Raw genomic sequence first — 16,933 nt, 5'->3', positions numbered from 1 at the left:
GGGTCAAGAGGAAATGTGTACTTAAGTGATATCGCTGTTTACAGATGGCTGCAATTCTAGTAGCCACAAAAAGTTATCAGCTATAACAAAGTAACGCCTGTGGCCAGTTACATTTTATGTCAAGGTGTTTCTTTAAAATAAATAAAATAGCACTCTTAACATTGACTATTATCATTATGTAGTGTTAGCAACTAGCCAAGAGCAGGTCTACACTAGAACGTTTTACTGGCATAGTTGTGTTGGTTAGGAATATGGGGGGAAAAAAACCACCACCATCCCTAACATAGCTGTGCTATGCTGGCAAAAGCCCTAGTGTAAATGCAGTTATAAAGTCGTCATTTTGCTGATATAGCTTATTCTGAGTGGGGAACTGGTTTAAGCTATTGAAGTAAGAGTTCTGTGTCTCCATTCTGGGATGACAGGCATGACTATACAGCTCTTCTAATATATCTATACTCACAAACCCTTTTAAGTGTAGACAAGGCCTAAGACATTAAACATCCCGTGCATCATTAAAATAAACTGTCAGCTTAGTTCAGCATGGAGAAACCATCTTAAACATAGCTTAACCTTTTGCATATGAATCAAAAGCAGGATGTGTTTATTTTTTTTTAAACAAGTTAATTTTGCAGGAATTTATGAAAGAAAACACAGTGAAGAAGCTGCTGTTTAATGAACTCCTGAACATGTAGAGGATGTTCTTATATGTAATTTTATGTTTTGTTATAAAGTAGCATATTTTTATTAGTTCCATCCAAGAAACCAACCAAGAACTGGACTCAGGAAACCTACCACTGACCTGGTGTGACCTCAGGCAAATAACATCACCGCTTTGTGCCACTGTCTCCTATCCTACCCTTGGTTTATTTTGTCTATTAGACTGTAGACTCTTTAGGACAAGGACTGTTATTTTGTGTTTGTAAAGAATCCAGCAGAATGGTTCTCTGGTCTAGTGTGGAACCGATAGGCACCACTGTAAAACAAAACATACTTTAGATACCTACAATTTGTAAAGCACTAAACTGAAAGCACAAAGGTTATACTATTATTAATGTTCTTTGTAGACTATTTTAATTTATATCAGTACAGATTTCTGTACTCCTATATTTAAGGCACATACCATCTGATCCATCTCTAATGTATCTGATACTGGATTTAATGTCTTAATTTTTCATAGCTCCTAGTGACAAGGGTGCAAAAAAAGCAACTCCTCCTTCCTATTTCTAAGTTAAAGGGTGTGTTTATATTGTAATGTCAACCCTTCCCCTCCCGAAGATTTTAGCAAAGGGTAGGTGGTCTGAGTGCAAATGGTACAAGGAAATATCAGGGTAGGAATAGAGGGGAAGCAATTGTAGAGGTGTTGGCACGTTTTGGGGAAGGAACAATGGAAAGTTTTTTTTAAAGTTTATTTTGCTTCTTACATCTCAAAATTTTGTTTAGAGCAGTGGTTCTCAAGCTGTGGGTTGGAACTCCAAAGTGGGTCGTGATCCCATTTTAATAGGGTCACCAGGGCTGGCTTAGACTTGCTGGGGCTCGGGGCCAGAGCCGAAGCCCGAGCTCCACTGCTTGGAGCCAAAGCCTGAGTGCTTCAGCCCTGGGAAGCGAGGCTCAGGTTACAGGCCCCCTGCCTGGGGCTGAAGCCCTTGGGCTTTGGCCTCCTCACCCAGGTCAGTGGGGCTCAGGCAGGGTCAGGCTTCGGTCCCCTCTCCTGGGGTTGTGTAGTAATTTTTGTGGTCAGAAGGGGGTCACAGTGCAATGAAGTTTGAGGACCTGGTTTAGAGCAATCTGCAGAAATTTCAAATTGTTTCACTGGATCCTGTGAAAAACATTATTTCTAGCTCTCTCATCTTGTCTCCCACAAAATTATTGGTTAAAAAGGATATGTTACCATCCCTAATGATGCTGTTTGACATCCTTTCTCCCCTTCCATATCCTAACCAATAGTGTCTGAATTTCTCTCCTTTCATGCTGCTTGTTGTCTTCCTGTCTTATCTCACTTTTACTCTTTATTCCCCCTTTTCTTGAAAGAAGCAAATAGCATTTTACATTGAAAGGTTACAGAGGAGAACCTGCGTGATTCTAACTGATTTCCTTTTGTGGTCACCTTTATATGTAAACAGCAAATGTACCAAAGTGCTATTTTGGTTGCTGACATGAGATCTGAGGGAGGAAGGGCAACACTGTAGCTAGAGTAACTGCAAGATCCCATGTACTGTAGAAAACGGAGTATGAAATATTATCAATAGTTAAAAATCAAATACATGTAGAGCGCCCTCTGCTGTAAATAAAGAATTCTCTCCTTTAATATGTATCAAGTTCAAGTTAATGGGTTGATATTTATTTTTTTATTAAAAATATAGTGCACTTGTCAAATTAATGTCCATTGTAAATTAGAAGGGACAAGCAGTATCTCAGCACAAATGGTTTCAGAGTGTTTAAAATTTTTCATTCCTCTTTTACAGCGATAAGTAGCTTTCGGTGGCTTTGGGAACTCTGTATTCTTCTAAATATAAAAGTGAATTAGATACAAAGCAAAATAGCTTTTCCTAACTATTCTATATGCAATGCATTTTGTCCTTTATTATATGTAATACAGAAGTATAAACAGGGGAGTAGGGAGGTAACTTTACCTCTGTATTGGTACTGCTGAGATTGATACTATAATACTATACACTTCTGGTTTCCCCGTTTTAAAAAAAGGATGTTGGGAAAAAAAGGAGAAGGTAAAGAAGAGAGCCACAAAAATGATTAGAGAGCTGGAGAAAATGCCTAATAGTGAGACTTGAAAAGCTAAATCTGTTTACCTTAAAAAAAAAAGTGACTTGGTTATAGTGTATAAGTACTTTCCCAGGGAGAAAACACTGAGTACTAAGGGCTCGTGGAGAAAGCACAACAAAAACTAGTGGCAGGAAGCTGAAGCCAGACAAATTTAAATTGGAAATAAGGCACAAATTTTTAACAGTGGGGGTGATTGACTACTGGAACAAACTACCCAGGAGAATGTTGGATTTTCCATCTCTTGGAGTCTTCAAATCAAGACTGGATGCCTTTCTGGAAGTTATGCTTTAGTCAAACATAAGTTATTGGGCTCAATACAGGAATAACCCGGTGAAACTTAATGGCCTGTGATACACAGAAGATCAGATTAAATGATGTTATAGTCCTTTCTGGCCTTAAACTCTAAGAAAATGGATCCCATATATTTCACAGCAAAAGCAAGCCTTCTCACTAAGTTCTGACCAATGAAATCAACATTTTTCCAGTATTTAGTTTTTGTGTTCCATAGACAAATTCCCTACAATTGGAGTGGCTTATAAGAGAATAGTAAACTGTTTTCACTAAAAAGTTATAATGAAGAAAATATGTCAAAGAAATACTATGGTTCCTTCCGCACTGTATCAGGCCCCAAATGACAAACCTTGCACCCCTTTACAATATTATTCTAGTCCATCTTGAAAAGAAAGTGTGAGGATGTTCATGCAACTGTTAAAGTACAAAAAAACCTTCACTCTTTCAATGCTCTTAACATCCATATATCTCAATGTGCTTTATAAAAGATGGTAAGTATAGTTTCACCACTTTACACATGTGAAGATAGGTCAGTAATAAACCAGAAATAGAACCCAGGTCTTAACTACAAGTCCAGAGCCCTATCCACTACTCCTTAATGTTACTAATTTATTATACGAAAAACCAAATAAATCAGATTGAGTGCAGCCTGTTGTTTCTCAATTAAAGACAAAAAACCCAAACTAAACCTAATTTTGTTATTTAAATTTTTCATTACCTGGCTAAGTATTTTCATCCCTGAGTGCAGTAGTTTCTTTGCAGCTTTATAATAAATAGTCTCTGGTTTGTTGTAGATCATGGCATTAGTGCACATCAATCTGAAGTTGTCCTGTTAAAAAAAAAATGAATGAATTTTGAATGAGAGTTAAGTTAGATAATACAGGATGCTATACTAAAATAACTGGCTGCAATACAAGTGGTGTCTTGAGCTGAAGGTAACAAAACAAACAGCTTCAAAAAAAGCCTGTTGCAATTTCAAAGATGTTTAAGTAATTAAATATTAAAAATACCTCTACCCCGATATAACGCTGCCCTCAGGAGCCAAAAAAATCTTATCGCGTTATAGGTGAAACCACGTTATATCGAACTTGCTTTGATCTGCCGGAGTGCGCAGCCCTGGCCACCTCCCCTCATCCCCCCCTGCTTTACTGCGTTATATTCGAATTCGTGTTATATCGGGTCGCGTTATATCGGGGTAAAGGTCAAACTTTTCAGAACATATGGATAAACTGTCTAGATCCATATGTTGACACCTACATAAGCAGTCTGATATGAGATTTGTTGGGTGCTCAGGACTTCCGAAAAAAATCAGGCCATTTATTTAAGTACTTATCGATGTAGGTCTCCATTTTAAAAAATCTTGGCTCAAATCCTTAAAACAAAGTTTTAAAATATATAAATATACTTGACTGAATTGCACTTAGTCATTAAGGTGTCAGTCGTTTCTCATTAGTATTTTAATACGAAAAAGAAATACAGAATCCTAAGCTTAGCAAAGGATATCCAAAAGACTAACAGAAAGGATGAACTATATTAGACTTTCTCTACATAGATGTGCTAGACCTTCCATTCAACCATCTACACAGAATGTCAAAGTTGAAAAGAAAACTGAAGTTTTGGCACAAAATATCTTCCACTATGAATCAGTGCAGTTATGTGTGAAAGGCGAAGAACCCAGAAAGGCAGGGAGAAATAGATTCTGTAGATCTGTGTGCCAGACTAATCTGAAGCAGCTGAAACAACAAAGGAATGTTTTCTTCAGCTTCAAAGCTCCGAGTGAGAACATATAATTGGAAAAAAAATTAAAAGTTAACAGTAATCCAGATATTAGCTGCGCAAATTGCAAACATGTTATAGTTAGAAATTGCAATTGAGGGCCGCATTTAAACCCAGACAGGCAGGTGAAGGGCCACAGAGTATTTCTTCTTACCAGTGAGCAAAGTGTTTGTTTATTAAAGAGATTGCTTTGGTATTCTGCGCCATTACAAAAGTAAAACATATTATGCTACATTGAAAGTGATACTGATTCTGCCTATATTGTTTCCACATCCTGATGAATAAAAAATGTTTTATAGCCTCAAAGTTTTCCAGGAAAGGGGCACAAACTAGAAAGTTAGCAGATCTTAAAGGTGACACGTAGCTCAGAGTTTTGGAACCCAAGCTCGCATTCCTCATTCACCCTAAACTGCTGGGAGTTTTGGTGTGCACGGAATACACGATCATGCCCTGAGGGCTCAATTTTGTCAAATTTAGCTTCTATGACTTTTGGCTCCTGGAAAATAATTATGCTTCTTCAGAGGAAATCCTCTTTGGCATGAACGGGAGCCCTGAAGAGACATCATAGCACTGCAACCCCTTCCCTAGAGATGGGTTCAACTTTATTCACCCCAGTTATGTCAGAGTTACGGCTGTTATCTGTCCCAGGTGTTTTGGATCATTGATATTCTTTGGGGGTGATCCTATGTCCCACAAGCGATTATTCTGGGACATTTACAAATGCCCAATTTACTCTGAGAAGCCATGAAATATCAGTATGTCAATGTGACCCCCGAGTTTAACATGGACTGTCAGAAATAGCATTTAACCAATTTCTTGATAACAGTGAATTCCACTTAGCACGAGTTCCCCACATATAGCAGCAAAAGGGCAGGTTCTTCCCTAACTCACTAGACATCTTCAAAGGCACCAAGGCCTGCAGATTGGAGCTCATCTCTTCTTGAGATGACAGGTTTGTTCTTGAGGCCAAAGCAATTTGACAGACATTTGACTACCTCTTTATTATTAATGGGAAGGTAAAGGCAATGCCAGGCATAGACAGCTTTCCCTGGAGATCATACGGTTGTACTTGTCAGACAGAAAACAGCAGTAAAAAGGCCATATGTGTATTATGTTTTTCTTTTAAAGACTTGCCATTTCGGGGGTGGGGTGGGGAGGGGAGTGGGAAATCTGATGGAGTGGTAACAGATAGGCAAGGATGACAAGTTCATTCATCTCAATCCTTACATTTTCTGGTTATATGCAGTCCATTGTCTTTATTTCAGAATAAAACTGCAAAATTTACATCAAATGGAATGGTTTTCTACTGACTTGCACGTTGTGTTGTTTAAGAGTATAACAGGGCTTTAGAGTGGAGCTGCAGGTTTTTGCCTGGAGCTGGAGCACAGCTCCAAAGCCCTGGTATAAGACTATATTTTGGGCTGAGACAAGGTGGGTGATTTAATATCTTTTATTGGAGCAACTTCTGTTGGAGAGAGAGAGAAACTTTCGAGCCACACAAGTTCTTCAGTTTTGGTACTCGAATTACCTTTCCCCAATAAAAGATATTACCTCACGTCCTCTCTCTAATATCCTGGGACCAACATGGCTATAACTACATTACATATTTTGGGTTCTAGAGGAACTATAAATATTTAACCCAATTAGCACAATTCTGAAAATTCACTGGGTTATATCCTACAAGCAAGCAGTAGACATAGAAGGGAAAAAAAGTCCACTCAGACCAACAGGCAATCATTCATGACATTGGATTCCAGTTATACCATATTAAAATACATATAACTTGTTTATAGATCGTATTCTAACCAATACTATACATATTTGTTTTTGCCATCCAGTTTATTTTTTGAAAACAGGAAGTGTAATTTCTTTTTTATTTTCAGAACTTGTTTGCTTACGAGGTCAACAGAAAATATTGCTAAAGCCACGTGCTGATTTCTGCCAATTTCATATATTCATAGAATATGAACATTTAAGGAAATGTGAATAAAACGGAATAATCCGTACAATGCAATTGTTCATATCTCCATGTGTCATCATTTAATCCCTCTCTGTAGCAAAAATATAACTTATAAGCACCTTTAATTCTTCTATGGATTGGTAGCCATTGTTCTTGATCTTCTCTTTCATGGTACTAAAATCCATTGGGTGTTTAATGATCATGGAATAGCCCGGAGCAATAAAGTCAGTCACAGGAAATGAAAAGAAAGCATTTGGATCCTTTCTGTTAAGATATGAAAAGATGTGTTCTTTATATTTTATTTTTAAAACAAAACATATTGAGCCTGGAATTAAATAGAAGAGATGACTAAGTTAGATATACTGTATATCTAACTCTGAGTTTGGAAGAGTGGGAGAGAACCTGAGAATTTAGGGTGGTTAACAAAGCTAGTTCTTTAACCTGATACCCCGTCATCTTCATATTTGTATGCCAGACACAGACAGTGAACCTCTCTCCCAAATTCAGAGTTAGATGGAGAAGGCTTAAATTAAGAGGATTTATGCTTGATTTGGTCCTTCCTGCAAAATTGTAACCCCCCAAAAAAACAAAAAAACAAAACCCACCACTTGGAAATCTGAATCTTTTATTCAAAAGATGCTCACTGTATGCTTTAGAAAGTCATTAATTTGTATGTGCATTTACCTTTTTACTTTAAAGATTAAGAGACTACACAAATTCATATTCAGTTAAATGAGGTTGCAATTTTGACAGAATGCTAATTAAAAATTCTTGCAGTTCTCTGAAAGCAAATAAAATATTTTATGACATACAAGGGACACATTTGTGTTGAGTTCAGCATATTTGCCATGCTGTTTCCTTTTAATAGTCTTTAAAACTTAATAATTGGAGGTATTAAAAGAAAATGCAAGTCTGAGGAGAAATTACTAAGCACTATGACATTGTGCTATTGGTAGTTAAGTTTATAAAATAGCCCTGTAAGTTCCCCTCACTTCTGATTTGTATGCAGCTATAACCCTAGAATGCATAGGTAATATTACCAACAAAAAGAGGTTCACTGTCAATTTATGTCTTCTTTATAGAATATCCTACAAATTGCCAATGAAAGCAAATAAAATGCTGACATTTGAATGCTTGACAATTTGTAGTTCTGCTGCTGCTGCCAGGCAAAATATTTAACAAGCACTTTAAAATTGACCAAGCTTGTTAATAGGCCACATAGCTTAAAAATTTTCAAAGCTACTATACCCTTTAGCAACTAATGTTTTGAATTTCCATTTCATAGTCCTGATAGAGCAAGTACTCACCTCTGCAGCTGTCTAACGAGTTGATTCAAAGCTTCTTGAAGTGGTGTTTGTTCCACTTCTGGGGGGGAAAAAGTAAAATGGGGAAAAAGGAAACTACAAAAAAATTGAAACCCCCCACCCCAAGATTATCATGTGATTTTACAAAACTGCTGTACATTAGAGCATTCTGTCAAATATTAATTTTACTGCCCTAAATACACTGAAAACAGAGTAGGGGGTAACCTTTCTAATTTGCCTTATTAAACATTGTAACGATGCCTGTATACAAGCAACGAGCCTCATTTTGAAAACGCCACCATAGGAGCAGTATTTCAAAGTTCAGCTATTTTTGGATAGTATCAAAGGTCAAGTCATTTGCTATGAAGATAAGAACAGGTAAAACATTCTCAATTCAAGAAAATTGGACTTCACTAATGCTAAATACTAGCCACCTTTTACAGGACATTATTTTTAAGGAACCAATTTCAGCTTTTAGAGCATCTCAACAAAACCAATTAATTCTTAATGATTTCTACCTTCTTGTTTTGCTAAACTACTCGCCAGTGGCTTCTCTGGTGGCAATTCCAGTCTCATAGGAGTCTGACATTTCAGTTCTCTTTCTCCCTCGCTTTCAGCATGTTCCCGATCTCGCTTCTTTTTATCTTCCTAGAAAGAGAAAGATAAGCAATTTCAGTGATGCTGTAGAAACTGCATTATTGTTGGCTAACTAATGCTTGGTTCAGATTACTTTAGACAGGAAACAAAGCACAGGAATGCCAAGATTTCACATTTCTAAAGGCACTGTCTCCACCTACTGGAAGACAGAGTAATTCAGATAGCAGAATTACTCTATCATTTAAAGAGTCTTTTTACATGGTATTTGTGATAGAACTGAGATTTTTACAGAGTGACAGGAGCAACTTCATACACAGAGAATTCTCCCCAGGGTAACCCCACAAAAAACAACCAAACCTTTAAAGCTAAGATTAATGTTGAGAATACATGTAAACTTTTGGGAAAACAACACACTAGTTCATTAAAAGCCATTAGAAAGCCAGAAAATTGAGTATTAGTTACACTCAACCCCCCAGCAACCTTAAATCTGCTTCCATTTCAATATCACCTGTGCAATCATGCATATCTGGTTACTTGTCTATTTGAATTCCACAGTTTGGCAACTAACATTTTCTAATACTATGAATCCAGTCCTCTGATCACCTGTGCAAGGTAAGGGTAAAGTAAAACTGGAGTAACTTTTGGATAAGGGGTAGAGCCCTTCAGCGGGACTGGGATGCTGTGGGTTCCATAAGACTTCCTGCCATAATAGCATGAGTGGGTAAAATGTAATTTGTTGCGGGCGGGATTGCATGGGGGAAAAATACAAAACAAAACAAAACCCCCACAAACAAAACCCCACCGACTGTAGTAATTTGCGAGAACACACTAAATCTCTCATCGGTTTATCACATAAAAATTGTGTCTGAATTCTGTTTATATTAAACTGTAGGCTTTTTTTTTTTTAGCAACATGGGGGAAATGGCTCTCTTTTGTGAGATCTAAGATTTTTGTGGTTGGGAGCAGGATAAAAATGCAAGAAACAATGTGGGAGTGGGTATTGCAGGGTAGGACAGGAGCAGGATTAAAAGAATAGTCTCCACAGGGCTCTAATATGGAGGACTAAAGAACACCTTTGCATCATGTCAAAGAAATGGACTTCAATGAGGCAAAGTATCTTCAATTTAGTTCATCAGCACCTGCAGCTCATTCTGTTGAAATTACTTTATTTTGATCTTAAATTCTATAATTCAAGAATTTAGGTAGATCAGTTGGTCTCAAGTGTTTCTCTACTGGTACCCAAAAGAATAGGGCTAAGATGTGAACTGCCCCTTGCCCTTATAGCCAGGATCCCTCCCACCAACTTAACAAAAACGGCACGGCAGGATGCTTGACAACAAAGAGGATGTGGGGCTCTGTATTAATTTATGAACACTAAATATGCTATGCTACATGACTGCCAGATTGAAACTTGAGGTTTGTCACCGGTGATGGAGCACTGACCTAGAGAGGGGATAGCATTGCAGCTTGCCCTATACCATGACAGATAGGGCAGCTGACCCCTGTAGTGGGAAGCTAGAGAGCAAGAGGAAAGTATAAGCAGATTCCAGCAGAGCAAAGAGACAAAACAAAATATTGGGTCCCTGGCTGCAACAAAATGGCAAATTCTGTGGCTACAGAACTGCAGTCGACAGGGTCTTGATTAAGATGAATGATGCAGTTCACTTCTCTGTCTACACTATGAAATTAGGTTGATTTTTAGAAATCGATTTTATAATGTCGATTGCGTATGCCCCCACTAAGCGCATTAAGTCGGCGGAGTGCGTCCTCACTACCGTGGCTAGTGTCGACTTATGGAGCGGTGCACTGTGGGTAGCTATCCCACAGTCTCTGCCGCCCATTGGAATTCTGGGTTAAGCTCCCAATGCCTGATGGGGCAAAAACATTGTCGCTGGTGGTTTTGGGTACATGTCGTCAGTCGCCCCTCCCGCCGTGAAAGCAACGGCAGGTAATCATTTTGCGCCTTTTTTCCCCATGCAGATGCTATACCATGGCAAGCATGGAGCCCACTCAGCTCACCGTCACCTTTGCTGTTGTGGGCAAGTCTACTGTGGGGGCTGCTGTGATCCAAGTAGCCAGTGCAATCATTGACATTCTGTTATCAAGAGTAGAGACTCTGGGAAATGTGCAGGCCTTTTTAGATTTTAGGTGCATCATATTCCTGTCCTTTGTCCCTGGTGAAGAAGTCTTGCAGCCGTACATTCCAGTCCGGTTGGTGCTGTAGCACCCCATAGCATTTCTGTGGTTGACACATGTAACAGCTCCAGGGCTGAGGTACCTTGCCCTACCAGGACCTCCAAGCATTTCACACAGAAGCACCTGCAGCAGCTGGCATTGCTACACAGCAGCAGCAGCTCCTTGCCTTCGCAGCAGACGGTGCAGTAGGACTGGTACCCGTCCTCCTCAGACATGTAGCTTGGCCGGGGGTTCTGGAAACTTCTTCCCTGCCCGGCTCCTAGCAACCACCAGGGCATGGTGTACGGCTCCACCGCTTCCCCTGCAACTCTGCTCTCTTCTCTTCTTTAAGTTTCATCTCATGGAGATTCAGTCCTACCTGGAATATCATGCGAGCTGGAGGCTTCTGCCTCAGGCTGCTCTCCCAGCTGGCAGCACCACGCAGTCGCACCTATGCCAGTCTACCCCTTGCTCCTATGGCTCATGAAGTCTGGACAGTAGTAAGGAGCAGTTCAACTATAGGCTGAGCAAGTGCAGAATGGTGGTAGATTGTGCCTTTGGACTTTAAAAGCTCGCTGGTGCTGTTGATCAGACCTCAGCGCAACCAACATTCCCATTGTTATTGCTGCTTGCTGTGTGCTCCATAATATTTGTGAGAGTAAGGGGGAGATGTTTATGGCAGGGTGGGAGGTTGAGGCAAATCGCCTGGCATCCGATTTTGAGCAGCCAGACACCAGGGCAATTAGAAGAGCACAGCAAGGCACGCTGTACATCAGAGAGGTTTTGAAAACCAGTTTCATGACTGGCCAGGCTTCGGTGTGACAGCTGTGTGTGTTTCTTCTTGATGCAAACCCGTCCCCTTTGTTGATTTTAATTCACTGTAAGCCAACCACCCTCCCAAATAAAGTAACTATTGTTTTGAAACCATGCATTCTTTCTTTATTAATTAAAAAAAAAATAATGAGATAATGGACAAGGTAGCCCAGGTGGGGTGGGGGAGGAGGGAAGGACAAGGCCACATTTTTAGTGTGGCTACAATAAGCAATCAAACTGTTTGAATAACAGCTTTCTGGTGCTTGGGCCATCCTCTGGAGTGGAGTGGCTGGATGCCCAGAGTCTCCCCTCCCCGCGTTCTTGGGTGTCTGGGTGAGGAGGCTATGGAACACGGGGAGGAGGGTAGGCAGTTATACAGTGGATGCAGCGGGGGTCTGTGCTCGTTGGCTTTCCTGCAGCTCCAACAGACGCTTCGTGTCCGTTTGCTCCCCCATTAGCCTCAGCATCATGTCCTGCCTCCGCTCTTCGCGCTCACTTAATTCTTTCCTGGCCTCTGCCACTGAATGCCTCCATGCATTAAGCTGTGCCCTATCAGTGCAGGAGGACTGCATGAGCTTGAAAAACATGTCATTGCGAGTGCATTTTTTTTGCCTTCTAATCTGCGATAATCTCAGGGACAAAGATGATAGGGGAAGTGTAGAAACATTCTATGCTCTACGATTCTGGGGGGACTGCATGGTCACCTGTGCTGCTGAGTTTGCCATGCTGACCAAACAGGAAATGAAATTCAAAAGTTCCCAGGGCTTTTCCTGTGTCTCTAGCTAGTGCATCGAAGTTCAAAGTGCTGTCCAGAGCGGTCACAATGGAGCTCTCTGGGATAGCTCCTGGAGGCCAATACCATCAATTTGCGTCTGCACTAGCCCAAATTTGACCCAGCAAGGTCGATTTTAGCGCTACTCCCCTCGTCAGGGAGGAGTACAGAAGTCAATTTTAAGAGCTCTTTAGGTCGACGGAACGGGGTTGGTTGTGTGGACGCAGTCATTTTTAAATTGACCTAACACGGCTAAATTGGACCTAACCCTGTAGTGTAGACCAGGCCTTAGAGTGATTGTTTCAGGCTGTCAGCAGATTCAGACAGGCATACATTTATCAGTTTACACACTGTTCATATTTTCTATATTGTCCACAACTATAGGGGCTAAAAAACGTTTTAAAATTAAAGGCATAAAGACTTGACCTTTCAGGCTCAGTACCCCTAGAAGAGATAGTATTTTCCTCGTCTACGAAATGTATAGTTTAATAAGGTCTTTATATTGCTTTGGATTTACTCATTAAATGGAAGTGAACAAAAAAATCATTCTGTGTTTCATTGTTATTATGCTAGACAATATTTTAATGATTATGAGAAAAATAATTTAATATATCCAAGACTCATTTTTCTGATCTAACTAGTTTGGGGGTGGAGGGCAAATCAGCAAAACATTAATGTTTTGAAATATAAATTACTCAGATTGAAGCATACATTCACTTTTCTCCAAATTACTAGTAATCTAGAGGGCCTGATCCTAAAATCTCCCAAAACTGGCAAGTCATTTCATGATTTAACTGTTCTCTTACACCTTACTGACTTAGATATTTGGGCAAGGTGAAGATTTTAGCACTAAAGTACATAATGTAATAGTAGCTACCTTTACTTTTCTCTTTCTTTTTTCTTTTTCCTCTCCAGGAATCTGTTTTTCTCCTTTCTTTCTCTTTTTCCTTTTCCTGTCTTTGTGTTTTTCATGTTCAGTTTTGTCTTCGTAGAGGCTTGAATCATGTCCTGAGCTTCCAGTAGAGAGTTCAGTGACTTCATTTCCTCCGACTTTTAGTACCAGCTTTAAGGGTTTTTCTACATATTCTTAAAGCATCAATGAAATGAGAAATATGATTAAAGCATAGAAAACAGAGAACATACTTAGTCAATTTGCATAGTGTTCCAATATTTATTTCTGACATTAAAAACTACTCCTGAACAAGTCTATAATTAATCAACATGAAATTACAATTAGAATCTGTCAAATTCAGTATATGGACCAAGGCTAATCAAAGCTCATGTCCAATGGCTTCTATGAGAATCAGTTTACACCAGGAATGACCTCCCCTCCACCCAGTATTGCACAGCTGTCTAAGTCATTGTGGATGTTTTCCTCTTTCCCATACTCACTAGGTGTGGTTACTGACAAAGGCAAACTAGATCCCGGGGAACAGATGATCAGATCGGTTTGGTAAATCTGGCACTCCTACCAGTCTTTATTAAAATTGTTACATTTCCTACAAATTAGGCCAAATCAAAAATAGTTCCAGATAAAACTTACTACAGTGTTTTAAAATAGAATCATTGTCCTGAGTCTAAATCTAAGTCCACTGAAGTCCAAGGGCAGACCTCCCATCAATTTCAATTAGAGTGAAGGCACTTAGGCCCAGATCAAAAGTAGTCAGGCACCTCTCAGACCTTATTTCCAAGTGGTTTTCTTTCTTATCTCTTCAGTGTGAGTCTCTACAACTAAGGGCTGGTCTACACTTAGTCCGGACTTCGGACTAAGGTACGCAAATTCAGCTACGTTAATAACGTAGCTGAATTCGAAGTACCTTAGTCCGGACTTACCGCGGTCCAGACGCGGCCGGAAGTCTCCCCCCGTCGACGCCGCGTACTCCTCTCGGCGAGCTGGAGTACCGGCGTCGATTGTGAGCACTTCCGGGATCGATCCGGGATCGATTTATCGCGTCTTAACCAGACGCGATAAATCGATCCCAGAACATCGATGGCGTGCCTCCGGACCAGCCGGTAAGTGTAGACTAGGCCCTACTAAGGGTATGTCTACATTTAGGTTATGTCTCCACTGCGCACCCTACAGTGGCACAGTGCGGCTACAGCAGTGCCACTGTAAGGTACGCACCGTAGCCGCTCTTTGTCAGCAGGAGAGAGCTCTCCTGACAACAAAATAAAACCAACTGCAAGGAGGGTTAGTAGCTTTGTTGGAGGGAGAGCGTCTTTTCCTTGGTAAAACTTTTGTTGGTCGGGGTGTGTTTTTTCACACCTCTGACAGAAGTTTTACTGATGAAAGTGTGGTGTAGGCGTAGCCTTAAAATGTTACAGTGATGCAGCTGCTTCAGCAGAGACATTACCTACCACTGTAGTGCTTAGGCACAGACACAACCTACACCAATGGGGAAGGGGGGGGGGGGGGAAGAGGAAGAGGGTTCTCTCGCTGGTGTAGGTAATCCACCTCCCCAAGCAGCACTAACTAGGTCAACGGAAGAAAGTTTTTGTATTGTCCCAGTTCAATGCCCACTGTATGACCCTCCAAAAAGGTTATGATGTACATGCTATCAACCTGGGCAGGTAACTAACTTCCTATGTCGCAGAACAACTTGGTGGCATAAACAGTCTGCTCTGTAACAAAACCAGGCCATCTACACTTTTGAGCTGTCTAACCTAATACACAACACATGAATAGTCTTTTCCCGATATTTCTTCAAAGCCCTTTAACACAAATCCAGACCTTTTGTACCCAGCCCAGCCACCCAGAGCTCCAGAGGGAAGAGGCACTGAACCCAGGACATGAAATGTATCTGCAATGTGGAGCCTCAATGAATCCACGGACCATAAAGAACAGAACCGCCGCCGCAGTCTCTCCCCCCCACCTCAAAAACACTCCCCCACCTCCCCTTTTACTACCCCACCAATTTCCCCATCTCTCCCCCAAACCAACTCCCCCTTTCCTTTCCCAACTTACTATCCCTCCGCCACACACTCCCCATCTCCCCACTACAAACCATCTCCCCTCCCCCCAGTTACTCCCCACAAACCCACTCCCCATCTCCCCTCCCCCCAGTTACTCCCCACAAACCCACTCCCCATCTCCCCTCCCCCCAGTTACTCCCCACAAACCCACTCCCCATCTCCCCTCCCCCCAGTTACTCCCCACAAACCCACTCCCCATCTCCCCTCCCCCCAGTTACTCCCCACAAACCCACTCCCCCCAGTTACTCCCCACAAACCCACTCCCCCCAGTTACTCCCCACAAACCCACTCCCCCCAGTTACTCCCCACAAACCCACTCCCCATCTCCCCTCCCCCCAGTTACTCCCCACAAACCCACTCCCCATCTCCCCTCCCCCAGTTACTCCCCCTACTCCCGCCCCCATCTCCCCTCCCCCCAGTTACTCCCCCTACTCCCGCCCCCATCTCCCCTCCCCCCACGAACCCCTTAGACGCCCCCAGCCTCTCTCGCTCTCCGGCCCCCGGAGCCAGGCGGCGCGTCACCTTCATACGGGTGCTTGTCGGACTTGTGCTTCTTGTGCTTCTTGCCCATGGCGCCCCGCGGCCGACCCAGCGCCCGCTCCCCAGCCAGCTCCTTCCGTCACCCCGGGGACGCGGCCGAGCCCGCCCGCGCGCACGCGCGGCAAGAGGGTAGCCGTCAGCGGAGAGCCTGCCAGCGACCGTGAGCGGCGCCCCCTGGCGGCCGCAGGGCGCAGCGCCCTCCCCGTGCTCTGTACGCTCCGCCCGCCCCCGCGCGCTCGGCCCAGCTGCTGCCGTGGGTGGGAGGCAGCGGATCCCGCTGGCTCTGGGGTGCACTCCCGTTTGAAGGGGGGAGGTAGTAGGCGGGCCCTGGCGTAGGAGGGGTAGGGCACGTCTCTGCCAGGGCACAGACAGGGTGAGCGATCAGCGCCCATCCAGTGTAGGGTGACCAGACAGCAAGTGTAGAAAATCGGGACAGGGGGTGGGGGATAATAGGAGCCTATATAAGAAAAAGACCCAAAAATCGGGACAGTCCCTATAAAATCAGGACATCTGGTCACCCTAATCCAGTGCCTTTTGGCTGGCTGCTTTACAAAGGGCTGGTCTGTGCACCAGTAAAGTAGAGCGACCCCTGTGGCTCCCACGTGTGAAAAATCCACAGAGTTAAGCCGACCTCAGTCCCCATGTAGACAGCACTAGGGCGATGGAAGAATTCTTCTGTCAACATAGCTGCTGCCCCTTGGGCAGAGCCATCCCTTGGGTATGGCGAATCAGGGGTACAGGGAATCGGGGGGGACTGCCCCTGCCTCTGGGCTTTGGAGGTGGGGGGAGAGGCGGGCAAGCAGCAGGCAGGGGGGAGGCAAGGAGGAGTCCCCTACCAGAACCTCCCTCTCCCCTCAGTGCCTCCTGTCTGCAGGCGGGCCCCGGCCCCGCCGATCAGCACCTTCGCCTCCCTCCCAGCGCCTACTGCCTGCCACGGATCAGATGTTTTGCAGC

General features: G+C 42.6%; 1 protein-coding gene across 5 annotated transcripts in view; it reads right to left on the bottom strand.

Annotated features, from left to right (window-relative positions):
- The window catches only part of BRD7 (bromodomain containing 7), an 81,808-nt gene extending 65,687 nt beyond the window's left edge, over window positions 1-16,121 (bottom strand). For all 5 annotated transcript variants that reach the window (XM_065567074.1, XM_065567072.1, XM_008166953.4 and 2 more), the window contains exons 1-6: window positions 15,962-16,121; window positions 13,344-13,552; window positions 8,628-8,757; window positions 8,113-8,170; window positions 6,925-7,069; window positions 3,788-3,898 (exon numbers count right to left, since the gene is read on the bottom strand). In XM_065567074.1, the coding sequence (XP_065423146.1) occupies window positions 3,788-3,898; window positions 6,925-7,069; window positions 8,113-8,170; window positions 8,628-8,757; window positions 13,344-13,552; window positions 15,962-16,010 (702 nt within the window). In that variant the 5' untranslated portion in view covers window positions 16,011-16,121. The remainder of the gene's footprint in view (window positions 1-3,787; window positions 3,899-6,924; window positions 7,070-8,112; window positions 8,171-8,627; window positions 8,758-13,343; window positions 13,553-15,961) is intronic.
- Between the last annotated feature and the right edge of the window lie 812 nt (window positions 16,122-16,933).

Source organism: Chrysemys picta, chromosome 14 (genome assembly GCF_011386835.1).
Source record: "Chrysemys picta bellii isolate R12L10 chromosome 14, ASM1138683v2, whole genome shotgun sequence".
NCBI classification, from domain to species: Eukaryota; Metazoa; Chordata; order Testudines; family Emydidae; genus Chrysemys; species Chrysemys picta.
This window is presented reverse-complemented; position numbering and strand designations above follow the sequence as displayed.